Here is a 27668-nt window from a genome sequence, read left to right as displayed (position 1 = left end):
GTCATATGAACACAAGTTCTTTAGGCCATCAGTATCATTTTCATTCCACATTATGCAATTAGTTGAAGCAATATCCTCTTTTAAGACAAGACACTTCTAACTACATATTTAGATACAAATAACCAAAACTATTTTAAGACATAACCTAAATATTTCACAAAGACAAAACTATTAAACTATTTTGTATTAAAAAAAATCACTATTTAGCACTCCCGTAGTATCAAGCAACATATATATTTTCTAGGCTTTATAAGTCTTCAAAATTGTATCAGTTTTGAAAGCCGTTTCCATTTAATATTCTTAGGTGGTATTTGTAGAACAGAAAAGCATTCACTGCTGCACCAAACTATTTCACTGTCAATCAAAGGTAGTTACCTATTAACTTAACTTCTGTACAACAGGCTTAGTTTAATGTCTTACCTCTACAAGTTTCAGATCATGACGACAAATAGGCCATATGATAAACAAGCCACAACAGACACCTAGTTCCTCCAATGACCACTGTCAAAAGGTGGTCCACCTGACAGAAAAAAAAAATTCATTAGATCCCGTTGATCCATAGGTACCTAAATGTCATAAAATTCATGTATAATAATTTCTAAATAACCCTCTGAACTTGGGTGTGATTCCCATTTCAGAAACGTCAAATTAAGAAAACAGATGTTAGTTAGCAATGTAAATTAATATTTCATGGTTCCCTTGGTATGAAATTAAATCTTGATTAAATTTTAAAAGTACCTCATTTGACATTTACTTGAACTGTGCTCATATCAATATCATTTTAAGTGTAATTCAATTTGCAAAATTTAATAGCCATTTTCCCCATCTGAGACCAAAATTCTCCATTTTTTGACAAGTATTGATAAAAATCAAATGCACTTTTCGACCATTTCAGTATATCTGGACATTTGAATCATTACATACGAGATAAATAAATCAAGACGCTCTTTCATTTAATATGGGTCATACGACTGTGCTGGGACAAACAAAAGCCATTACGGTGACAATGTGAAAGAGGGGAATAATACTGCTGTCCATTTGGAAGGCCATTGGATTTACTTTACAGAAAGTAGCAAGTAGTCAAGCTGAATACCTAACCACTTCTAAAACTACCCATACTATCAACTTCTGTAGTTGGAATTTCGTATCCTCTGGACTGTCTATCCAGAAATAATTCCCTTTAAAATCTTATATCAATAGATTTCAGTTTATAAACATCAGAGTCTGTATCAAAATCTTTCAAGAACTCTTCCATACATTTGTAATATGCAGTAAATATCTTAAATCCCACCTCCTTTATTTCAAAGTATATTAAAAAGAATTAAGGATGGTATAGTCTATAGATATAGTCATCTAAAACAGTTAATCATCATAGCTAAATACTTTAAACTCACCCATATGCCTGGTTCCTTCCGAGTTCTTGATGGTACTGCTTTCAATGTGTCTTGTGTAAGAGTTGACAGAATAATTCTTAATGTCCTTGGTTTGTAGTGTCGCTCACTTCCCTTGCCTTTTCTTAACCATTCTACATTATAATAGATCAGCTTCTCTTCTATTATCTCATTTGATTTTCTCTCCTTAATTCTTTTCATTCCTGCCATGCTAAAATGGTAAAACTTTCTTATATTAAGAGATATTCTGTTGATCTCTCTGCACTGCGTTTTTGAGTTTAATTTTTACAAAAGCGGCTTTTGTCGTCTTTCCCAAGACTTGACGCACAAGTTATTTACTAGTGTACTTTTCTATTCTTCTCTCAAGTTATTTTCTGATACATGATGTGCTAAATTTCAGTTGTTATTTGTCCCTAGTTCCTCTTTGACCACTCCAGAAGAAAAGTTTTAGGGAATTGTCACTTGATTGATACCAAGATCATTAGACAAAAATTACTACAAGTGCAATAACATTAATAAATGTCCTATATTTAGCACTGCTAAGACATTACATTCCTTTTGCCAGCCTTGGCAACCTGTTGTCTATTTTCAGTTTCATGGCCTCTTTTATGGCCAGGTCTATACTTTGATTCTTTCCTGTCTAGATTTTTTTCATTCATTCTTTAGTGAATCCTCCAGAATTGGTAATTTAATTTTCTTGATTTACCTTGATCAGCCTCATAATGTATAAGCCAGCTTCTGTATGACAGCGTAACAATTTCAAATTTAGCTTTATTATTTACTTGCCAGCATACTTCAGTATATTGTACATTATTGTTTAGAGGGAATGTTTTTTAATATATCTTCTACAAAGTACCTGTGTCACTTAATTGTGTCCATTTTTCACTGTTCTTTTATTGCTTCTTCATCTACTGCAGGTATCTACTTGAAAGGAATCTAGTATTTCCATGCTTCAGCTGTTATTTTCAGCTTTTCCTTTGTGGTCAACTGGAATAGAAGTTGATTATCTTTACAAATTAGCTTATCACAAACTTCCCTTGGTTATCAAGTTTGCATATAATAATAATATTAGTAACGTTGAATACTATTGCTTTGCATATACAACTTACGCAACCCTTCAACTCGCTTCATTGCATTCATAAACCTCTAGCGTTACTTCTAAAGTAAATGTGGCAATCACTGACAGTTCATAATCTCTACATGATCCATAATAGACACTTCCAGACTGATAACTGCTCCTTGATTATTTTATCATATTAACTTTTTCTAAATTCATTATCTAAAACAATATTACAGTTAGCTCGAGAAAATCTGCTTTCCTATTCAATTATGTACTTTTCATTCTACGAGTGGATGCTATTTCCCTTTTCTTCTATCACGTAAAGCTGCGTTTCAGGTTTGCAGTCTGAGTCATCATTTTGGCTTTCATCTGGCGCCAAAATTTTTCTTGCCTGGCCCTACAGTTAGATCACCAGTGACCCTGCAATAGCATATCCAGTGGCTATACAATCCGATTGCCAGTGACCCTGCAATAAAGTCTCCACTGGCCCTACAACTGGATTCCCAGCAGCCCTGCAATCATGTCTCCACTGGCTATACAATCGGATCGCCAGTGACCCTGCAATTATCATCTCCACTGGTCCTACTATTACCATCATCTGGCCATGCCATCAGTTTTTTTCTAGTCCTAAAATCAGACCTCATCATGACCCTTGTTATCGGGCCTTACAATCTGTTTTCATCCGATACTACAGTTGACCCTGTAATTGGCTCTCATCTGGCTTTACAACCAGTCTTCTTTCGGTCCCACAATTGGCCTTCATCTGGTTTTACCACCAGTTTTCATTCTGTACCACAACTGGGCCTCATCTGGCTTTACAACCAGCTTTCATTAGGTCCCATAATTGGGCCTCATATGGCTTTACAACAAGCTTTCATTCGGTCCTACAATTGGGCCTCATCTGGCTTTACAACTAGTTTTTATTTGGTACCACAATTGGGCCTCATCTGGGTTTACAAACAGTCTTTATCTGGCCCTAAAATTGGGCCTCAATCTGGCTATAAACCCAGTCTTCGTCTGGCCTAACAATTTGTCTTCATCTGACTTTACAATTAGTCTTCATCTGAACCTACAACTGGCCCTCAATCTGGCTTTACAACTAGTCTTCATCTAGCCCTACAATTAGCTTCGATCTGGCTTCACATCAGTTTTTATTTGGCTTAACCAGTTTTCATCTGGTCCTACAATTGGCCCTCGATCTTTATTTACAACCAGTCTCCATCTGGCCCTACAATCAGCCTTCATCTGGATTCACAACCAGTTTGTATCTGGTCTTACAATTGGCCCTTAATTGCTTTACAACCAGTCTTTTTATGACACTACAATAAGCCCTCATCTGGCTTTACAACCAATCTTCATCTAGTCCTACAATTGGCCCTCAGTCTGTCTTTACAATCGACCTTAATCTGGCCCTACAACTGGCCTTCATCTGGCTTTACAACCAGTCTTCATCTGACCTTAAATTCGGCACTTAGTAGGTAGCTTTTCCCAGTCAGATTTAGTTGGTCTTTCATTTGTAAAGTGCCATAACTTCTTTGATGGTTCTTTACTTACATCTGGAAAAACTGTCCAAGACGACACCAGGCAAAAATATTTTACTTTTCAAATATCTTTTTTATACATCTTGATTCCATCAATCCATATTCTTCTATCCTCATATGCAGAAGGTGTAGTCATTTAATTTTTTTCCCAGAAATTGGTAATCCATGAAAATTTTTACGTAAATGTTTTTGACTAACTCTCATATGCATCCAACTCTTGTGTTTCCAGTGTGCCCTAAATTAGAATAATTTTGGCTTCCTCAGTAAACTCAAAATGGATTTACAGTTGTCTACATGATCAGTTGTATACAGTTTTCTTTTTAATGTCAACTTAAGAGTGGTTTACGTCTTCCTCGTTTTTGACCAAGGAAGTTCCCATGCACCTTTGATACTCCAATAAAAGTATTTCCTCTGTGCAATAGAGGCTTTCTGAGGCCATGAGTAGTGACTTTCACTTACTCTCTGCACCTTCCAGTTTCTTGATTAGCAGATCTTGTTTCAGTAGCTGTTCTAATTACCTGCAAAAAAATAAATTGTATCAATTTAAAATCCAAACTTAAATAACATATCAGAGGTTACAGCCTCGAGATTCTCTAGATACAGTGTGTTTAACACTATATTGTAGATCACCTGCATTTTTCAGACCTTGCATAGTAAATTAAGAAAATTGAACACGAATAAATAGTGTTAAATTTTTGGGCAATTAAGATACTGTAATTTACTAAAGATGCATTCTATATGAACTAAGCTAAATATACACTGGAAAGGATGTTATATTTTACTTTACAGGATTTAATGTTTGTACAGCAAATTCAAAGTGTACCATTGCAACTCTACATTATAGAAAAAATTTTAATTGTGTCTTGTCAATCCTGCCACATTTATCAAGTAGTTTTAAACAATAATTACTTTCAAGCCTACTGGTATTTTTTTCATTGCCTGATACTTGATACTTTGAATGATGACAATCTTTGAAAGGAATCTCTATTATAATGGAATTCATAAGAAAGGCCTTAATTTACAAAGGAAAGTGGAGGACATTTGGACATCTATCACTTAATTGTTCAATGAATCTTTTGAAAAGACCAAAATCTGGCCAAAATATTGGTGACTAAATATACTTCACTATATCCATAAAATGTCCATGCTATCTATATAAAATTTTAATCAAGAAATAGATGTCAGTATTCCATTTTAGTAAGAGCTATATCAGTGAACTGAATTTATTAACTGTAATAGTTCATATTTGTTTAAGTTCAAAAGGTAAGTGATAATCTATTTAAAATTTCTTACCATTTTTTTCTGCAGTAACTGGTCCCATTCCGAGATCGTGGTAGGAAACAGATTCACTTTTCTGCATTGTTTGACTTGAACGTTCATAAATACCAGGCCTGACAAAATGGATTATAATATTATTAGTTTAAACTATCCATAATCCTAATAGAGGAATTAACAATTAGATCAGTACTTCAAGGATAATATTTTCAACAAATAATAAACAGTAAAGTGTGCACATTCTTTCACATTCAAGAGGTAATTCAGTAAAGCCTATACAGTAGAGTTAAAAGTTGTGTATCATTAATGATTTAGGATTAAGAAATTTACTGCCTATTGTAAACGGGTAAAGTGTGTTGTGTGCCGAGTACCTATGTGAGGGGAAAAAAAAGACAATTCAATGATGAGGGGAGAGTAACCTCAAAGAATATATTGATTGGAATATAGAACTGATAATTGCTAACATAACTTGTGTAAAAAGTAATAGGTTATAGGATGCATTAGTAGTCCAGTTGAACAAGGGTATCCTTTTTCAGAAGTGTTTCTTGTCTCTAGGATATACTGGAATCTTCAACTGGTAAAAGAGCAATTCAAATACTCATCAGAAACTAACAATATCTTGGAGACCGACAGAATTTAACTTGCAAATGAATCAAATTGAATGTATGTACTAGATACATGCATTGTCAAAGGAGGCTCAATACAATCAACCAAATTCTAGCCACAAAGGTCTATGCTATTCCAGTAACCACTTGGATGTCGACAAATAAACACCAGTATTCAAGGGTGTACGGTATGCCAGTTACTCTTCATATGTACTGTATTTTTCTAGCCCTGATCTGTGGTATTTAATCACTATAATCATTGTTAAAATCCTGCATGTCCTCATTAGGTCCTATCAGAATACAATTCACACCAACACAGGTCCCTCGTTAAAATTTCAGCCACTCGAGCAAACTATACTATATGGTAATAAGGAGATTCATTTGCACAGAGGGAAAATGAAAATATATCCACTTGTCAATGATCAATTAAACATGGTCATGACTTAACAGTTAACCCTTTTAGCCCCAGGCTATTTGGAAATTTCCAACCCTTAACCCCCCCCAGGGGTTATTTTTTTCCCCAGCACATTGTGCAGTATATTTTATTTAAATTGCTCTAAAAGCCTTATTTTTTGGTCAGAGAGGTCAGGTTGGTCTCATTCTCTCGGAAAATGCCTGAATTTTCTCACAAAATTATAAAAAATATGAAAAAAAAAAAAAATTATAGTATTGTTTTGCAAGGACGTACCGGTACGTCCATGGGGATAAAGGGATGGCTTTTGTGAAACATACCAGTACGTCCTTTGGGGGTAAAAGGGTTAAGTCACCTTGACATTAACTACCATTTCAATTATCTGTACTATACCTAATGTCACCAAATTTCTCAGCCACCTTAACCAAGCCTCCAGAGTAAGGAGTAAGGTACTGCTAGTCTAATTTTATTAGAATCTGATCATGAGCTACAACGCCTATTTCCTTGCCATTTGGTAACTAATCTTTTTGTAAAACATATATTCCATTCTGAAAGATTCATCACATGTCTGCATGCATGGATCTCGCCTTTTAAGGATACACTCAGTAATTCACATTGTTGAATTTGCAGACCCCAAAAAACATTTGTAGAAGAAATTACATTTCCATTCAACATCAAAATTAGCCATAAAATTAATTATTTTCATCTTTGTTGACCCTTTACTAAGAATATTCATAGCAACTACCCATCAATTTACTTTAGGTGTAAGATATTTTTTTAGGTAAAAAATCTACTTTTTAATCAATATGAATAATATGCAAATAAAGTTAATTTGCATTAAATGGGATGGTCTATAGTTAATAGGTAATGACTTCCAAAATATAGTCTTGAGAAGGCATTTTCAACAGTAGACTTGATTTTTTTTACTACCATACTTGAATATTTGCTGTAAGACTTTATACCATATTGCTCCAGACCTTTAGAATAACAAAAATATAATTGCCTTTGCCAAAATGAAGATTTTGCAAGTTGTGTGTAATCACCCCAATCAGGTTTGTTTGTGAGCAACTTTACAAATACAGTACCAATTTTGACCAAACTTGGTAGTAAAGTTAGTTATGGCTCAAGAATGAATATAACATTTTAGATATAAAGTACATCAAAGTACAAGTATGCAGAAGTACTTTGGCAAATATTTTCTTAAGTTTATTTTTTAATGTGATCATCATCACGCAAAAACTAGACTTAATTTCAACGAAAATTGCTGGACTAGTGGGGTGTGACGCAAGGACAAATCCACCAAACTTTGAAGGAAACACACTGAAGAACAAGTACAGTATAAGCAGTAGAGTTAAGAGCAAAATAAGACTACTTGGCAGGGCGAAGGCATGATCTTTACAGGGTCCCTCTAGTTAAATTTGTATTGGCAATGGAACAATGGAATCTCCAGTACTAAGGCATTTGTTTTAGACGTAGATAGCATTTTCCAAAATCGAACCATTGTTCTCTAGTCTTGGATAGTGCCATAGCCTCTGTAGCATGGCCTTCCACTGTCTTGGGTTAGAGATCTCTTGCTTGAGGGTAAACTCTAGCACACCATTCTATCCTGTTTCTCTTCCTCTTGTTATTTTTAAGTTTTTATCATCTTGTTATTTTCAAGCTTTTATAGTTTATATATGAAAGATTTATTTTAATGTTATTATTGTTCTTAAACTTCCCTTGTAGTTTTTCCTTATTTCCTTTCCTCCCTGGGCTATTTTCCCTGTTGGAGCCCTTGGGCTTACAGCATCCTGCTTTTCCAACTAGGATTGTAGCTTAGCAAGTAATAATAATAATAAATGTCTCATAATAAAGTATTTGAAATTATAGTGATATGTGAACTTCACACATTTTGCCAAGTCCATCATATATATTTGCCTTCCGACTCAAATTTAGACTAACCAAAAACACTCTAGTGCCTTCTTGGAATGGACAAAATTCAATAGGGGCATATTATTCACACTTTAAAACAGGTCTTCTTAAAGGCTGCAATATTCTGCAACAAAAATCTACATGTAATTTAAAAAGGTATTGAAGTTACTAACCGATATTTTTGCTACTTAGAAGGCCTTGCCGGTGGCTTGGTTGAGAGTCAAGGCTACAGATTTATGTAAATCATTAACCTGCTGAAGAAAATTGGCTTCTTAGCCAGAAGGTTGTAATAAGGAAAACTAAACTGGCTCCCGAGTGGTTGATAAAACTCAAATATTGGCTAGACAACTTTGAATAGAAACATCCATTCGAGAATTGTCGCAATTTGAGTGATGTCACGCAGATATGTCAAGTTATTGAGGTCAGGGAGTAATAGCCTATGACCTCGAGAAACTGCATCAACGGCTATTGCCAAGCAGGGTAATAATACCGTACGAACCAATGACACCAGCCTTTTGCCTCCTCGGGTATGCCAAGTTCAGAGCAAAATGTCTAGGAGAGTGCTACACGTGAAACGAGATTACCACCAGTACCAATAAAAGTGTGAGGGGGCATCATAGCCCACCCAGACAGGTATAATATAATCTGATCCCTCCAAGCTGGGAAAGAGTCTGGATAGCAATGACTAAGCGTCATGACACCATGACATTCTTTATAATTTGTTTAAGAACAATCATAAACTGTAATTAATAATCAATGGACCCTCCCCTCTAGCGAGACCAGTGGAGAGGTGTTACAATCAATTCAAAGTTGTGATGTACAGTATTCCCATTAATTCAAAGTAGTGTTTCCATTAATTAAAATTAAATCTATGATTAATTGTTAAATAAACACCTATCAAGAAAGTAACGTTTCCGTTCTCCAAATCTCCAGAGGCAAGGGACAGTGACAATGGCCTAGTAGGACAATGCCCTAGAGACTGGCCACATGTACACATGATCAGTGGAGGACCCTCTCCACCCAAGCTAGGACCAGGGAGGACCGAGCAATGCCTGCTGATGACTTAGCAGAAGACATAAGCTCCCAAACTCCCGATCATTAGCACACAAGGATGATGAGGCTACAGACAAAAAGAAACAATCGAACTCAAGCGGATCTCAAACCCCAATCTCCGAAGTTTCCAATAGGCTACAACAACCGAGTGTGCTTCAATAAGGGATTTTGACGAAGGAAAAATCTATTTCTGGGAAGAGGCCTGTGACGCCCGGTGAGAAAGGTCCTTCCTTATACCTTTCCTAATATAAATCTTCCAAATATACTAGAGAAAGATAAAAGCATGGAATGCAGAGGTTACAACCCTCGCGCGAACACCTTGTAGGTGTCGTGTATTAAACAAAGGCGTGTGTAAACCACTATTCACAGGTTGTCTTCCATTTAGATAATCCCTTCATCAATGGGGAGGGCCGTGACAGGCCCTAGATAACATGGTTGAACTCCCCAACGACACCTACCACGCGCGCCCTCTAGGACATCCTTCTTTAATTGGACTTGAAGCAAGCATAGTTTTTTTGGGCACAGTGTTTTTTCGAAGAATTTCTCGTTATTTCAACATGACTGACGTTGTTACTTCACCCTTACCAATGTTAAGTACCATAGTTTGTTTTGGCAGCTTTTGACAGTACCGGGCATTTGTTCTATTTCCATTATGGTGGTTTTTAGTTTTGGAAGCGATTGTCCTGCCGAGATATCGGCAGCCATTTTGGGTATGTTCGCTTCGGTAAATTTTCTAGTTAATTTTGCCCATCTGGTACTCTGTCAGATAGGTTATATCACTTACGTTTTATGGCCTTTTATGTTATCATTAATTATTATTAATTTTTACTATGGTATTTATTTGCTTACAAGTCCAATTTGGACCTACGAAGAATAGCGATTTAAGATAGCGTTTTAAAGCATAGTAACGATTTAAAGCTTAGCGATTTAGTCTGTTAATTTGTACCCTCCTGGAGGGTTCGTTTTAGACTATATCCTTGTTTTTTTGTTACGTTGTCGTTATTCTTCGTTATTACTATTACTAAGAAAAACAATCAATTTTATTAATTTTCTTATTTATTGTGTGATGTTAATTTTTAATATGTAACCTTGAGAGCGAAAGCATAGAGTGCTCATTTCCTGTTCTACAGGTATGAGTTATCCTTTCTCTCGTTTTCTTTGAGTAAGAGAGGTGAATTTCCCGTTCTCCGTTTTTATACGATCACGGGTTATTCAGGCCTCTTCTCAGTATCAGAATTGATGATAGTACGTTGAATATTATAAACGATTTATTGATGTGGTTACTGTTAATATAGCTAACACTATTATTAGGTACGTTAGTGTATGAGTCATTAATTGGGGTCGTTTTATACCGACACCCTTAGCTCCGCCTTGAGTTATGCTTGGCTCCGCCTTGAGTTATGCTCCGCTATAATGGATACTCATTGGGTGAGAACTAGTTATCGTTCCGGAGCAGATTTTTGGAGTGCAACGGTGAAATCCGGCACTCGGACTCTGGCTGAAGCCTTTTACACACGAACCTTTGTCATGTTTGATCACAATTACACAGTTAAGGCCCCCGTTTTCATCGTATCTCCGGCTTCACTGGAGATAACTCATTCATTGAGGATAATGTTATCGTACCGGAGACGGTCACGATATCACGATGACGGGCCTTTGCTACCGGCCCTCCGGTAAAAACAGAGATCAAGCAGGAGTCCAGAACCGGAGTTAACAGTGTGATATCGATGAAGTTTAGAGATTCATGCTATGTGGTTACTGGTTTTCTATTATAATTTCTTATTTTATTAAGGTGTTAGCTACTACCATACTCACACATTAATTAAGATTTAAGTGTTTCTGATTCATAAGTCAATGACAAGAATCTCAAGGAACATCCAGACTTATGTCTTCTTTCTTTTTACAGAAAGTCCGCTGCACTGCCAGGGGCTGCTCCGCTGCCTTTACTGATCCCATGGGCCATGATCTATGCCGGGCCCATGCCCATTGCGCCATATCCTTCTCTCGGGAACCGGGACAAGCCCCCTATACGATATGGTTTCCGGAGGCATGCATGCTCTGCTATGGGCTGTCAGCCCTACTCCTGAGCGAGGAGGTAAGTTGGTTCTAGTGTCCCTGTTAATATTCTTTGCGAAGAATTAATTGCTCTTTGTATATTGACTTCAGTTTTGACTTCATCATTAATTCCCTCTCCTCTTTCAGGCTGATGATGAATCTCTCAGGGAGGCGAGAGCTACTCTCCGGCCTTGGGTGTCAGGGTTTGGGAGGAATGCGCCTGCTGGCGCACCCTATCTTCTTGATGGAGACATGGCTTCTCGCCTATTCCCAGGCTCTACTACTGCAGCAGTTCCACCGGAGACAGCGGCCCCGTTAATTGAAGTGATTAGAGAAACCATTCTAACTGAGGAAGAGGTTTTAGTGACAGAGGCCGAGCCCTACCTAGGTCTGGACGAGGAACCCATGGATGAGCAGGTAGGTGGTGTTGAGTTGGTGGACCCCCTTTCACCCCACACTCCTTCCTCTTCTACTTCCTTTCACGGCTTTGATAAACCTACGGCTTCTCCTCTAGGTTCCTCCATTCCTGTACGACCCAAGGTGAAGCCACTACGTACCTTTAAGCCTTCAGCTTTGCCATTATCAGTGTCACCGGTTCCGGGACCCTCAAAGGATCCTGATGTTCATATTGCTATACCTAAAACCGTGACTCCTAAGAAGTCAAAGTCTACTAAGTCCAGGGCTTCGTTAGAGGATCAAGCTCGGGAGCCCCCTTTATCCGCCGCCATGGTCAGGGATATTGTGAAAGAGCAGATACAACAATATCTTCAACAGTCTAGGGCAGACCGAGGAGCTATGACGGAGCTCAAAGATATGGTGGCAAGTCTCATCCGCTCCGGAACTCAGATGCCCCCTCCTTCAGCCCCGGACGCATCGAAGTTACCTCCCTTCGAGAAAAACAACCCTTGGAGGTTTGCCTTACATGCTCCATATATTGATGGTGCCATAACTCTAGAGGGCATAGGCACCCGTCCTCTAGAGGACTTAGAATTTTACCCTCCGGGACTAGAATTCCCATTCAACGGCTTCGTCCGATTGAAAGAACATGCCTTGGTTAGGTTAGACAAGGTACCGAAGGAAACGGTAATATTCCCTAAAGAGCAGGCCCAATCTTTCTGGGCCAGGACGTTGTCAGACTGGGGTTGCACTAATTCCAAGCTCACCCCACACAAAGGAGCCTACACCATATTTACAGCTTCTCCAGGTATTACCTTGCCTATTACAGATAAAGTGGCAGCTCTTACTTTTCAGGCTATCAAAGAAGGTTCTGCCATGCCAGCTCTTAAAGAGACCGATCCCACCTCCATGCTCATTCCGAGTACCGTTACTATCTGGGATGATGCCCCCGCTACTTTCACAGTAGGGAAGTTAGACCCAGACTGTGCCTCTAATCTGTTCTCCGAGAAGCTTCCTAAATTACCAGATATTCTTCTCAAGACTGAGTTTGAGGCACGGAATAGGTTGGCTAGGTCTCTCCACTCCATTACCTCCGTGGAGTCCCTAACCTCACTTTACCCGACCGAGACCATGTTCCGGGTATTCACAAAGAACCTGTCTCTGTCCTTCCAAATCGACTTACACGAGTTTTGTTCGGCTCGGGTTAGTTGCAGGAAGCACGTTCTTTCTGAGGCCACGATCAGGCATGAACCGAATAGGCTGATAGCTTCCCCCTGCTGGGGTAAGAACCTTTTTCCTCAGGAGGAGGTGAACAAGGTACTACAAGACGCTGCGAGAGCAAATCAAAATTTGCAAGTGAGGTGGGGCCTCACTGCCAAAAAGAGGGTTGAAGGGCAAAAACAAAACTTCTTCAGGAAGAAACAGAGGTTTGCCCCTTACAAGACGAGCCGAGGTCACTACCAACAATCGTCGATTGCCCACTCGTCTTCACAGTCTCCCACTGCTTCGTCTCCTCTACAGCCGAAACACCCTCAACAGGTGGTCTACCTCACTGCTCCCACAGGTACCCAACCCAACCCCGTTTGGATGCCCTCACCCGCATACATCCCTAGCTACGGACCCTCAGGTCCCTTTCGTGGACACCAGAGAGGTAGCTACAGGGCTAGAGGACAGTTCCGTCAACGAGGCGGACCTAGGACAAGGGGTTCTCGAGGAGGGAAAGAACCTAGATTCACTCCCTCGCAATGATATAGTTCCGGTAGGGGGGAGACTTTACCACTTTCGAGACCGTTGGACCTTCAGTCCGTGGGCTCACAGCATAGTCTTCAAAGGCTTGGGGTGGAAATGGTCACGAGGTTCCCCTCCTCCACCAGTGACCTTCTTCCAGAGACCCACATCCATTCTGAGAGAGTACACCACCGAGTTACTACAGAAAAAAGCAATCAAACGGGTTCGATCGCTGAAGTTCCAAGGCCGCCTGTTCACAGTTCCGAAGAAAGGCTCGTCGGCATTGAGAGTGGTCCTGGACTTGTCAAAGCTAAATTCTTACATCCTCTGCGACAAGTTCCGGATGTTGACCATCTCTCAGGTACGTACCCTGCTTCCCCGTGGGGCCGTCACCACCTCTATCGATCTTACCGACGCCTATTATCACGTACCAATAGCTCGAAACTTCTCTCCTTACCTAGGTTTCCGTCTAGGCAGGAAAGCCTTTGCATTCAAAGTCATGCCCTTCGGCCTCAACATTGCACCCAGGATATTCACGAAACTGGGAGAGACGGTGCTAGAACAACTCAGGAACCAAGGGATTCAGATCGTTGCTTATCTGGACGATTGGCTTATTTGGGCTCGGTCAGCCCTGGAGTGCAACAGAGCTACGAAGAAAGTACTTCGTTTTCTCGCCAACCTGGGATTTCGGGTCAATCTCCAAAAATCCCGCCTACTTCCATCAGACCGCTTCGAATGGTTAGGCATACAGTGGGACCTTGCACGGCACAAGCTGGTTCTACCTCCCAAAAAGGTAAGAGAAATAGCTTCCAAGGTCAAGAATTTTCTAAAACACAGGCAGGTGTCCAGAAGAGCCTTAGAAAGAATCCTCGGCCTTCTGCAATTTGCCTCAGTAACAGATCGCCTATTGAAAGCCAAACTCAAAGACATCAATCGAGTTTGGAGAAAGAGAGCCACAGTACCTTTAAGAGACAAGGTCTCGAAAATCCCCTCTGTCTTGAAAATGAGATTACAGCCATGGTCCGAATCGAAGAACCTTTCCAAATCGGTTCCTCTTCAATTCCCACCCCCACAAGTGACAATTCATACAGACGCGTCTCTGAGTGGATGGGGGGGTTACTACGAACGTCAGATGTTTCAGGGCTCTTGGTCACCCGCCATGAAACACTTCCACATCAATGTTCTCGAAGCCATGGCAGTGTTCTTGACCCTGAAGAGGCTCTCTCCTCCGAGGTCGACCCATATCAGAGTAGTGTCAGACAGCACAGCCGTAGTACACTGCATCAACAGAGGAGGATCCAAGTCGCCCAACCTGAATCAGATCCTGGTCACTATCTTCACCTTGGCAGCAGAAAAGAACTGGTTCCTGTCAGCAACCCACCTAGCGGGAGTCCAGAATGTGATAGCGGACTCACTATCCAGGATTAAACCACTGGAATCAGAATGGTCTCTGGACATAATTTCATTCCAGTGGATACTCAGGCTGGTTCCGGGCCTTCAGGTAGATCTATTCGCAACTCAGATGAATCACAAACTTCCTTGTTATGTGACACCAAACATGGACTCTCAGGCTTATGCCATAGACGCATTAACCCTGGATTGGAACCATTGGAGGAAGATTTACCTATTTCCACCAGTGAATCTTCTAATGAAAGTATTGCACAAACTACGCTCCTTCCGGGGGACAGTGGCCTTAGTAGCACCTCACTGGCCAAAGAGCAGTTGGTTTCCTCTCCTCCTCGAGCTGAAACTCCGACCCTTCCGGATTCCATTCCCCAAACTAACCCAAGTAATTCAAACACAGACTGTGTCAGATTCCTCAAGGATAGCCAAAACCCTAACTTTGTGGACTTCATGAAGTTTGCAGCTCATAAAGACGCAAACATTGACCCGGAAAACGTTCTCTTCATCGAAGCGGACAAAAGGGACTCGACAATTCGTCAATATGATTCGGCTGTTAAGAAATTAGCAGGTTTCTTAAAGAATTCAGACCACACTCGTATGACTCCGAATTTAGCCATCTCGTTCTTTAGGTTCTTATTTGACAAGGGCTTGGCAGCTAGCACTATAACTACCATCAAGTCAGCTTTGAAGAAGATATTCCTGGTTGGGTTTAACATTAATCTAGCTGATTCCTATTTCTCATCTATTCCAAAAGCATGTGCTAGGCTTCGGCCGTTGGATCGGCCACAAAAAGTCTCTTGGTCTCTGAACAATGTCCTCAAACTCGCGTCGGACACTGACAACGAGTCCTGCTCTTATATCACTCTGCTTAGGAAGACATTATTTCTATCAGCTATGGCCTCAGGTGCTAGAATCTCAGAACTAGCAGCGCTCTCACGTAACCCGGAAAACATAGATTTCCTCCCTACAGGCGAAGTACTGCTTACCCCAGACAGAGCTTTCCTAGCAAAAAATGAGGACCCGCAAAATAGGTGGTCCCCTTGGAAGCGGATCTCAAACCCCAATCTCCGAAGTTTCCAATAGGCTACAACAACCGAGTGTGCTTCAATATAACTGTTTTGTTAATTCTTTTAAATTTCTTTAGTCAGAGTATCAAATCTTGGATGATTGTTTATGAAAAGTCTGGTAGTATTTAACTTCAAGGATTTAATTTTTGAAGTAATTCCAATTACACACTGTAATTCCTGCTTGTTAAGGGAGATTGGACTAAAAAATATTTTTAATGGTAAATATGCCTCTAAACTAAAGGCTCTCATACGGCAATGATATTCCACACATGGGACCTTCAGCACACCTTATTTCATTATCACCTAACAGGTCATTGTATGTGATTACACATACTTAAAGACAATAGAATTGGTGGCTAACATGTACGGAACGTAAGTTCAACTGGATATATGAGAGAGAGAGAGAGAGAGAGAGAGAGAGAGAGAGAGAGAGAGAGAGAGAGAGAGAGAGAGAGAGAGAGAGAGAGAGAGAGAGAGAGAGAGAGAGCTACTTAATATTTAGCCTTAATTGGAAACTATATAAGAGTGCATGACAGCTCTCAAAGTTACTGCTAGTCAAGATGGCATCTTACAAAAACTATCCATTATTTTCCCTTGTCATTGTAACCTTATATGTACAGGGTCACCTGTCAAGAATATGCAACTCCAAATAGAAATCAATATCTATTGACAAAAAGTAGGCCTATAAATGTCAGTTGTAAAAAGTGCAAACATTTTTTAATCAATTAGCAAACCATACGAGCTATGGATCTATAATGTCCTCCAAGATAAAGAAAAATTACATTTACCAGGAGTTTAAATGACAAATATCTAAGTAATTTGTATTTTTCCTAACTATACAAACCTTCAGCTCTTTATCATAGACATATTTGCTCGGTAACTAGCCATATACTTACTGTATATGCTAGGTATAACAACCTGCCGCTATTTAGCTGGGGTAGCAGGGGTAGACCAGCCATGCTGCTCACACACTCGTGGAGTGAATCACGAGTGGCCTTACAGGGGGACAGGTGCTGGTGTGCCAAGTACAGTACTGTATGTGTAAAGTCCTCAAGGTTTGTAGTTAGGAAAATATAAATAAACTTAAAAATTTTTCATTTGCTCCGACAACATACAACCCCTTTCGCTCTTTATTTTGGAGACTCTCCCTTAGGTGGATGAAGTCCTAACCCAACTGGGTGAGAAGTTGACCTGGGGTATGACTGAGCTTATGCAAGCGCTGGAGGGGTCCCCTCACACCTCGCAAACTTTCCGTCTAATAAGCTAGAGCACTTACGGTCTGGACAATCATGGTGGATGAGTAAAAACTAGTCACTGCAACTTGTCCATATAAGAACACTGGAGCGAGAGCACTACTCTTAAACTGGGCATTGCCCGACTACCCCTCGCAGGGAGAACAGGGACATGTGCAACATTCCAGGCTACACAAGAAACATGAGTATTACTAGCAGTCAGAGGTAGGACAGCTTGCAGATGCTAAACCCATGAGAGGGGAAGATGAAGGGGAAAAAAATAAGAGGCCAGTCATTCTGTCTATTCATCCCAGGATACTGTAACAGTTAACGTCTTCGCTCAACCAACTGCTAATCCCTGTACGGGAGCTAAGGTAACTTACACCATTTGTTGTGCTGCCACCACAGGACCTATGGAGATATCCAGTTTCCTGTGGTTTATGCCTTGCAGGTAATTGTAAGTGTTCTGGCAATGCCTGAAATCTACCTGAAGGACCAGTGCCACAGAAGTTTCATTTGAATGTTAGGGGGCCACAGAGGTTTCATTGGAATGTTAGGTGGTCACAGAAGTTTCATTTGAATGTTAGGGGGCCACAGAGGTTTCATTGGAATGTTAGGTGGTCACAGAAGTTTCATTTGAATGTTAGGGGCCTGCTTTTGCCACTAACAAAACGCTTTGGGTCTACATTTGCAATGAGAAGTCAGGGTACAAATGCCAGACGATTACCTGGTGAATCACTGCAGAGATCATCTTTTAAAGGTTCTCCTTTTGACCTTGCTTATAAACAGGCGGCCCAGGTGCGACCGGGCTCCTGTTGTTTGTACGAGATTGTGCCTCAACGTTCATGAATGACATACTAATCGTTGACAGGGGGTCACTGCCTATATGACACTTGCTATTCGTAAAGGCCAAAAACCAGGGTCTGCTCAAGGATTCAGTGCCTTGACAAGAAACTCGGAGACTACTAAGTAGTGTGTGTTACCTGCTCTCCATCCACTTGGCTGGGTTATGTAGTAGAAAAGAATGTCCTTCATTAGTGGCTCTCAGTGAAGGGTCAAGTGAAAAGGAAAAACTGGCTTATGAGTTAAGTCATGAACCGAGGATTGACAAGCGTATGAAAAACTCCTTTCCAAGATGTTGTATAGTACAAGAACTACCCTTCGAGGTGGAGGTATAACTTCTGAAAAGGGACCAGTAAGCTCGAAACACTGCAAGAGAGAATTCTGCCTAGGAAGAAACGTTAACTCCATTCAAACTAAAGACGAGATTCAAGACCAAGCAGTAGCCTTTCATGGTCAAATCTGAGCATGTCTTTCCCTTCACTGTCCGAAGGAAAGTGATATTCAGCAGCACAAGGCCTCACTCAACATCAACCTTAGGGAATAGAGCACTTTGCTTGATAGGTGAAAGACCTACTAGGGATTCTAGCCATCCTTTTCAATGCTGCCTGCAAAAAGCCTCACACAGAGATGTTGGATTACATCCAGGTGAGAAGTGGTAGGAACATGACTGGTTGTGGTGAATGTGTTGAGGTTGAATGAGCAGTTCGGGAAAAGTTTAGGTCTCTTGATATCTTTGCAGGTAGGAATAGATGGTCTGGGTACTATTCTTCTTAATGTCACTGCAGAGTTATCAGGGTTATTGTCCAATCTCTCAATGCCCTCCTTAATACAGTAACAAGTCTCTTCAGACAGAAGTTGGGGAACGCATAGACTTCCCAATGTTCCATGGATATTGGAAGGCTTCTAGTAGCAGTGCCTAGTTATCCCGTACTGGTTAACAGTACTCCAGAAACTTTAGGTCAAAAGACTTCCTAGACCAACATCTTGTCCTTACCTCACGCCAAGGTCAGGACTTTGATGGCTGAGGGAGAGAAAGGTCCCTGGTAGCCAACTACAGCATGAGTCCACCTGCTCAGACTGATTGCTAAAAAGTTTTTCTTGCCTATATTGAATCTAGCTGAACAGGACAATTGAATTGTCTTGCATCCAACCTCCATATTCTTATGGCTAGACGGTAAAACAGCCGTTCAAATACATCACAGTGCTGTATTAAGAAAGTTGTTGGAAGTGAATAAGAACCAGCCAGGAAGAATTGAGAGGCACTGCAGATGGGAGAGAGAAGGTCTACTCCTGAGGAGGTTAGTAATCTCTACCAACCAACTCATATCTAGCTTTTGCTCTGATCCTACCAGAATCGGAAATCTAAAGAATCCCTGTTAATACCAAAACGCTTTCAGTTTCTCCTAGAGGGGACTAAAGTTACGACGTTGGCCAGGGAACTAGAACAATTTTGAAGTTCAGGTGCTTAAGGAATGAACAAGCCCTTCTCAAAGTCTTTCATGATTGGAAGGAGCAATCTTTTCCCTATTTCATGTGGGGCTGATGTTTCTGGCCAGCATTCTCCATCTACCTCTGTCCCACACTTCATCACCGGTTAATACCTTTGATCGAAAGTCATCCTTGATACAGTCCATCCATCTTCTCTTTGGTCTCCCTCTCCTTCTCCCTCCCTGTACCTCTATTTCCATCACTATCCTCCCAATATACTGCTCATCTCTTCTCATGACATGACCATACCACCTCTGTCTACTTTCTTGGATCTTATCTGATAGTCCTCTAACTCCTGTGGTACCCTAATTACCTCATTCCGTATCTTATCTCCTCGTCACCCCCACACATCCATCTTAACATTCTCATCTCTGCCACATCCAGCTGCTTCTCTGTGTTCTTTATTGCCCATGTCTCCACTCCATACATCATTGCCGGTCTCACAACTGTCCTGTGTACTTTACCTTTCAACTTAAACCCTATTTTCCTGTCGAATAGTACTTCACACACTATTTTTCCAATTCTTCCATCCTGCTTGTATTCTGTTTATTTCTGCCCCCGGATCACCATCCTCTGCAACTGTTGATCCTAAATACTTGAAATTTTCAACTCTTTTCAATCTCTCTCCTTGTGAAGTAACTTCCCCATTCTCCCCATTTTTCAATCTCAAATACTCTGTCTTCCTCATGCCTATCTTCAGTCCTCTATTTTCAATTTCTCTTCTCCACTACTCCAGTTTCTCTTCTACTACCTCTCGCCTAGTGCTACACAGTATATCATCATCAGCAAAAACCATACACCAAGGAAACTGATATCTAATACCTTGGGTTACTACTGTACATCCATGACCAGATCAAATAGGTAAGAGCTCAATGCAGACCCATAATGTAGTCCCACTTTTACTGGGAAACTTTCTGTTAGGCCTAAACTGCTCTTAACATTTGCTTCTGCCCTCTCATATATCTTCGGTGATTCTAACGTATTTCTCAGGGACTTATCTTTCATGCATCTCCATACCTCTTGACGTGGTACTCTATCGTATACCTTCTCCAGGTCAATCAAGACCATATATAATCCTTTGTTTCTCCAGATGTTTTTCTATTATCTGCCCCAAAAGCTAACATTGCATCTACAGTCACTCTTCCAGGCATGAATCCAAATTGTTCCTCACCAATTGTTGTTTCATCTCTTGAGTCATTCTCAATTATCTTCTCCCATGTCTTCATAGTATGTCTTATCAACTTTATGCCTCTGTAGTTGCCACATTCCTGGATGTCTCCCTTCCCCTTATAGATGGGGACGATTAGGCTTCCTCTCCATTCCTCTCCCATCTTTTCCTGATTGAAGATCTTTTGCATCAGGTCCCACAAGATATCTATGCCTTCCTCTCCAACACTCTTCCATACCTCTACTGGTATGTTATCCGGTCCTGCAGCTTTAAAGGCTCTTTAAAGGGTTACTTGCCTTTAGACACATGCCAATTCTTATGAGGGTTGCAAAGAAGAATTCTATCAGTTTGTGCCAAACCCACTAGCAAGGCAAAATCCAAAAAGTTGACTCTGTATTGAAGAAAAAATTACGCTATGTCTGCTAGAATCAGCCCCTCCTCTAAGGGCCAAGGAGGGCCAATGCCATTGGTATTGTCTCAGTTTGCATCTAGAGAGGAAAATATTGAACACTTGAGGGGTTGTGCATAGGACAAAGACTACACACCCCATACAGTACTGGCAAATAATTTCAAAGGATGACTGGGTACATTCTTTCAGAGTATCATCCAGCGATAACCAGCAGTCAGTTGGTACACTAAACCATTACCAGTCCGGGTGAGGGAATACCCTGAACCCTTCCCTTAGCACAGATGGTGCTGTTGACCTTACTACCTGGAGCATGAAACTGGTATGCTAGAGCTAGTTTCGTGACGAGGAATTGGGAGTTTAGGTAAAACATAAGTCTTCCCCTCCTACACCATCGGAAACTGGGTCAGACGACATTAATCCCTGTAACTTTGCATTGTTTTCAGGCTACCCGATTGGCAAACTACTCTGTAGTGCAGCCAGTATCGTCCAGGATATGCATGTTGAAAACCTAAAGAGTCGGATGGTTCACTTGAGAGGAACAATGATTACTTCACTTTCATGATAAAGACCCACCCCCATCCGGTGGCCCAAAAGCTCAGAGGGGTTGCTAAACAAGAGAACCTTTAAAGTCGATCGCCATCAAGTCGAGGTTGTAAGTAACTGTTCCTGTAAATGGAGGATGAAACATTGTCCTCCAACTGTCTTTGCTAGGATGGGAGATGTTTACGTATGTCAGACCAAAGACCGATAAACACAGAAGTAAACAGCTATCTCTACCAGATATTAGTTATTAAAACCCCCAAGCTGATCGCGGTCGAGCAGACAATTAGTCGCAAGAAAATACTTGCTTAAGACAAGATTAAAATTTATTTTCAATCACATTTGTCAGGAAGGCACTTGTGTGCAGAAGTCCAGCTATGGACCAATAAACACTGACAAAAAGCACTACCACCATAGAAAGTAATGAATATATTCCTATGTTCTCGAGGGAAGAAGTGACTGCGACAAGTGTTCACGGGAAGAGAAAACCTGACAGCATCTCCCCTCCAGCCGAGAAATTGCAAAGAACGCACCAGCAAGGGGCAAGAGACCTGTTTTATATTCTGTATAAAAAAACCCTCAATTGGCTCAGAGGAAAGTCAGAAAGACAACCCCTGCAGAGGCAAATGGGTGTTTCTACTGTGTCCTTCGAATCAGCGACTCCAAGAGCTGTTCCTTACCAGGAAAACCCAAAAGCCCTTAGGAAGGCAAAGGAGATACCCCTCCAGTAGTGGGTGATGCCACTTCTCAATGATCAACCCATTCCCGTTAGTCCTCTAAAGAAAACAGAACGACCATAGGCCGCAGGGAAAAACGAGGCGGGGGAATATCAGGAATTTTTGTCCGTTGGGGAAAACCCAAAGAGAGACTAATACCTCTCAGGCTATTCAACCATTGCCTACTGACTGCAAACAGCCCTCCCAAGAATACTTGATGTTTACAGCCAGTTCACAGTTACCCAAAAACAAAGAGTGACACGATTCAATCGTCGAGTGTGAGAGCGAGGCGCCTGGTCTACCACCACTTTAATTAGTGGCTGGTTGTAATACCTCACATAAAAGTTTCCCATGAAAGCAGGGAAATATGTCCATAATAAAGAGCGAAAGGGTTTGCTTATTGGATAAAAACAACAAATTTTGACTTAAGTACAGTATAGGAGCTAAATATTTCTATTTAATGTAACCTATAATTCTATTAGGTAAAAAACCTTTTTGTAAACGGGGCAATTGAGATTTTTAGATGCCTATTTTGGTTCTTAAGTAAATAAACAACATATTGACTCATTTTATGGGAAAAATAAATACTGTACAGAACTTTGTCAATATATAACGATGATTACTATACTACAGTATACAAAAAATTCTCAAACAACAGATTATAAAATTTACCTTGCATAATACTGTGAGCACTATGATTATATATATAAAAAAATCCTAGAAATTGGTTACTGAATTATATCAAATTAAGAGGACTCATTTCATTGATGTCCAACTTACCTTATTACTTGGGGGGAGCAGAGGGATGTTCCAGTAGCAGTGAGGTCCAGTCGGTGGCCACGGTCCATTTGCAGAGGGGTCCAGTCGGTGGCAACAGTCCATGTGCAGCGGGGTCCAGTCGGTGGCAACGGTCCATGTGCAGCGGGGTCCAGTCGGTGGCCACGGTCCATGTGCAGCGGGGTCCAGTCGGTGGCCACGGTCCGTTTGCAGCGGGGTCCAGTCGGTGGCCACGGTCCATTTGCAGAGGGGTCCAGTCGGTGGCCACGGTCCATTTGCAGAGGGGTCCAGTCGGTGGCCACGGTCCATTTGCAGCGGGGTCCAGTCGGTGGCCACGGTCCATTTGCAGAGGGGTCCAGTCGGTGGCCACGGTCCATTTGCAGAGGGGTCCAGTCGGTGGCCACGGTCCATTTGCAGAGGGGTCCAGTCGGTGGCCACGGTCCATTTGCAGCGGGGTCCAGTCGGTGGCCACGGTCCATTTGCAGAGGGGTCCAGTCGGTGGCCACGGTCCATTTGCAGAGGGGTCCAGTCGGTGGCCACGGTCCATTTGCAGAGGGGTCCAGTCGGTGGCCACGGTCCATTTGCAGAGGGGTCCAGTCGGTGGCCACGGTCCATTTGCAGAGGGGTCCAGTCGGTGGCCACGGTCCATTTGCAGCGGGGTCCAGTCGGTGGCCACGGTCCATTTGCAGAGGGGTCCAGTCGGTGGCCACGGTCCATTTGCAGAGGGGTCCAGTCGGTGGCCACGGTCCATTTGCAGAGGGGTCCAGTCGGTGGCCACGGTCCGTTTGCAGCGGGTTCCAGTCGGTGGCCACGGTCCATGTGCAGCGGGGTCCAGTCGGTGGCCACGGTCCATGTGCAGCGGGGTCCAGTCGGTGGCCACGGTCCGTTTGCAGCGGGGTCCAGTCGGTGGCCACGGTCCGTTTGCAGCGGGGTCCAGTCGGTGGCCACGGTCCGTTTGCAGCGGGGTCCAGTCGGTGGCCACGGTCCGTTTGCAGCGGGGTCCAGTCGGTGGCCACGGTCCATGTGCAGCGGGGTCCAGTCGGTGGCCACGGTCCGTTTGCAGCGGGGTCCAGTCGGTGGCCACGGTCCGTTTGCAGCGGGGTCCAGTCGGTGGCCACGGTCATGTGCAGCGGGGTCCAGTCGGTGGCCACGGTCATGTGCAGCGGGGTCCAGTCGGTGGCCACGGTCATGTGCAGCGGGGTCCAGTCGGTGGCCACGGTCCGTTTGCAGCGGGGTCCAGTCGGTGGCCACGGTCATGTGCAGCGTGGTCCAGTCGGTGGCCACGGTCCGTTTGCAGCGGGGTCCAGTCAGTGGCCACGGTCATGTGCAGCGGGGTCCAGTCGGTGGCCACGGTCCGTTTGCAGCGGGGTCCAGTCGGTGGCCACGGTCCGTTTGCAGCGGGGTCCAGTCGGTGGCCACGATCCGTTTGCAGCGGGGTCCAGTCGGTGGCCACGGTCATGTGCAGCGGGGTCCAGTCGGTGGCCACGATCCGTTTGCAGCGGGGTCCAGTCGGTGGCCACGGTCATGTGCAGCGGGGTCCAGTCGGTGGCCACGGTCATGTGCAGCGGGGTCCAGTCGGTGGCCACGGTCCGTTTGCAGCGGGGTCCAGTCGGTGGCCACGGTCCGTTTGCAGCGGGGTCCAGTCGGTGGCCACGGTCCGTTTGCAGCGGGGCCCAGTCGGCGGCCACGGTCCGTTTGCAGCGGGGTCCAGTCGGTGGCCATGGTCCGTTTGCAGCGGGGTCCAGTCGGAGGCCACGGTCCATATACAGAGGGGTCCAGTCGGTGGCCACGGTCCATTTGCAGCGGGGTCCAGTCGGAGGCCACGGTCCGTTTACAGAGGGGTCCAGTCGGTGGCCACGGTCCATTTGCAGCAGGGTCCAGTCGGTGGCAACGGTCCATTTGCAGCCGGGTCCAGTCGGCGGCCACGGTCCATTTGCAGCTGGGTCCAGTCGGCGACCACGGTCCATTTGCAGTGGGGGGGGGGGGTCCATCCAGCGGCCACGGTTCATTTGCAGAGGGGTCCATCCGGTGGCCAAGGTCCATTTGCAGTGGGGTCCATCCGGTGACCACAGTCCATTTGCAGTCGGGTCCATCTGGTGGCCACAGTCCAATTAAGACGGGTCCACATGGTGGCCACAGATCATTTAAGGCGGGTCCAGATGGTAGCCACAAATCACTTGCGGCGGGTCCAGACGGTGGCCACAGATCATTTGCGGTGGTTCCAGAAGGTGGCCACAGATCATTTGCGGCGGTTCCAGAAGGTGGCCACAGATCATTTGCGGCGGGTCCAGACGGTGGCCACAGATCATCTGCGGCGGGTCCAGACGGTGGCCACAGATCATCTGCGGCGGGTCCAGACGGTGGCCACAGATCATCTGCGGCGGGTCCAGACGGTGGCCACAGATCATCTGCGGCGGGTCCAGACGGTGGCCACAGATCATCTGCGGCGGGTCCAGACGGTGGCCACAGATCATCTGCGGCGGGTCCAGACGGTGGCCACAGATCATCTGCGGCGGGTCCAGACGGTGGCCACAGATCATCTGCGGCGGGTCCAGACGGTGGCCACAGATCATCTGCGGCGGGTCCAGACGGTGGCCACAGATCATCTGCGGCGGGTCCAGACGGTGGCCACAGATCATCTGCGGCGGGTCCAGACGGTGGCCACAGATCATCTGCGGCGGGTCCAGACGGTGGTCGGGGATGGTTGCTCCAGTAACGTTGACAGAATCATTAACCCGGTACCTATTAAAGATCAATGATCAATCATCTCTTGAAATCAGATAACTTTCGTCTACTCCCAACCTATCTAAAGTACCTTTAAGTACCTTCAATTGTCTTAAAATGTTGTCATTTACATTACTGACATTACTGTATATAATTGTCAATAGAAAACGCTTGCAAATGCGAGCTCACAGTACCTAACTTGGGTCTATTACTGCATATATTAACATAACTTTTCTTCCATATGGGCTTAATCAAGTAAGCTTAAGTATCAGCACTATCCTAAACTCGAAGAATGCAAAGTGAAATTTAAGCATTTTACATAATTATGTAAAGTGATTAGGAGTGAAAACTTCTTCACATTAACTTACCTCGACAAAAGCAGTCGTTTACAAATCAAAGTCATTTCGATACATCTACCATATGTCAAGTTGATTCGATGCAACCCAAGTTTTATTATTATTAGTTTAAATTTAAAGAACTCTATTTTGATTTCCTCAATCTTCCTAAACTACGTACATCATTAGTTGTATTTTCTTTGTATTGACATTTATACGTTGCATTTTTTTTAACTTGCACATATATATAATTCTAAAAGTACTCTTATAATTAGTGTAGAGATTCCCTATGATTTTAATATATAATACCCAATTTCATGTTGTATTGATTTCGCGATATTATTGAAGTATATATATAAAAAAAAAACATTCTAATAGCACATGAATATGTAAGCAGAGAGAGAACTGGAAATGTCAATTACCATTAATTCAAAAACAAATACTTCGATTTAGACTTCGTAATAGCACTGTTTTGATAAAGATTTTATACGTTCTTTATTAAAGATAAATGCTTACAGGCTTAAATGCAATATTTAATGCAGGGAGAATAAACTTGATTTTGGAGTTCTGAAAATTATTTTAAGAACTGTTACAAGAGGCAAGAGGTGGAATTAAGTCAGAACTATAGTTTTTTTTTTTTTTTTTTTTTTACTATTACTATTACTAAATTAAGTCAACTGAATAATTCCTATGGTTAACTTGAGCTGCATTGAACCAATTTGATGGATCTATTGAAATGACTTAAATGGTAAGACGAGTTTGGGTCTTGAAGGGATGCCTTGTCTGCAAGGAAAAAATATTACATTAATTACTCGTTAGAATTTTCATAAAATATTTAGTTCAGTTACTAAGATATGGTTCAATATTTTCTTTTCTGTGCAGCAACTGAGCAATGAAAACCTGATTAGTCCATCACATTAAGGATTCCAGTTATTACACACTCGTATTCAAATCCCTATGCTTGAGATTTCTAGAGGTTTTCCAAACGAAAGTGGCTAAATACCTTCTAGTAGTAAAATGCAGATTAAGAAACAACCTAATATGATAAATTTTTTACTAAATGTTCTTAACTTATACAAGATTTATATATTCAGAAAACACTTAATCTTATTTTAGATTCATTAACTTTATACAGGGAGGGTAATTTTTACTCCTGATTTCCGACTGCTCACTCCGCAAGATAAGTTTGCGGACACCATCACACAGAGGTTTAAATACCACTCATAAATGGCAGGGGCAAGGGACAGTGACGTTGCCCTAACGGGTAGGACAATGCCCTAGACAGAAATATAAAATAAAGCCACAACTCGAAGAAATCTAATCAAGGAGCTACACAAGTGGATAGGGAATAGCTCCCTATCTGCCACACGGTACAAATGGGCCATGGAACTACAGCCTCCCCGCCCCCCATTGACACACACCAAGAGAGCAGGCTGTATGCATACACAGACTCAGGCTGGGATACAAAGCAAACTGGGACTCTGGGAGATGTTGGAAAACAACCAAAGACCCTGTGAACATTGTGACGTCATACCACA

The 27668-nt window shown here is 42.5% G+C and overlaps 2 protein-coding genes across 2 annotated transcripts; one reads left to right on the top strand and one right to left on the bottom strand.

The window, feature by feature from the left end:
• Window positions 1-420: 420 nt before the first annotated feature.
• On the bottom strand, window positions 421-23476 carry LOC137647258 (uncharacterized). The gene is made up of 4 exons (XM_068380651.1): window positions 23075-23476; window positions 5286-5383; window positions 1395-4510; window positions 421-520 (listed from the first exon to the last, which is right to left on the bottom strand). The coding sequence occupies exons 1-3, from the start codon at window positions 23446-23448 to the stop codon at window positions 4503-4505; spliced, it is 480 nt and encodes a 159-aa protein (XP_068236752.1). The 5' UTR covers window positions 23449-23476; the 3' UTR covers window positions 421-520; window positions 1395-4502.
• Window positions 23477-24791: 1315 nt separating this feature from the next.
• LOC137646691 (collagen alpha-2(I) chain-like) lies at window positions 24792-25787 on the top strand. The gene has a single exon (XM_068379799.1). The coding sequence runs from the start codon at window positions 24792-24794 to the stop codon at window positions 25785-25787; it is 996 nt and encodes a 331-aa protein (XP_068235900.1).
• The last annotated feature ends 1881 nt before the right edge of the window (window positions 25788-27668 follow it).

The sequence above is a fragment of the Palaemon carinicauda genome, chromosome 9, assembly GCF_036898095.1.
Source record: "Palaemon carinicauda isolate YSFRI2023 chromosome 9, ASM3689809v2, whole genome shotgun sequence".
Classification (NCBI taxonomy): domain Eukaryota; kingdom Metazoa; phylum Arthropoda; class Malacostraca; order Decapoda; family Palaemonidae; genus Palaemon; species Palaemon carinicauda.
This window is presented reverse-complemented; position numbering and strand designations above follow the sequence as displayed.

What these genes read in the sequence shown, in the direction of transcription:
- LOC137647258 (XM_068380651.1), bottom strand. Translation starts at nt 23,448, where the DNA reads ATGGACCGTGGCCACCGACTGGACCCCTCTGCAAATGGACCGTGGCCA. An exon ending in TGCTCCCCCCAAGTAATAAG is followed by an intron (nt 5,384 to 23,074) that starts GTAAGTTGGACA and finishes CCATTTTGTCAG; the next exon opens with GCCTGGTATTTATGAACGTT.
- LOC137646691 (XM_068379799.1), top strand. Translation starts at nt 24,792, where the DNA reads ATGGTCCGTTTGCAGCGGGGTCCAGTCGGAGGCCACGGTCCATATACA.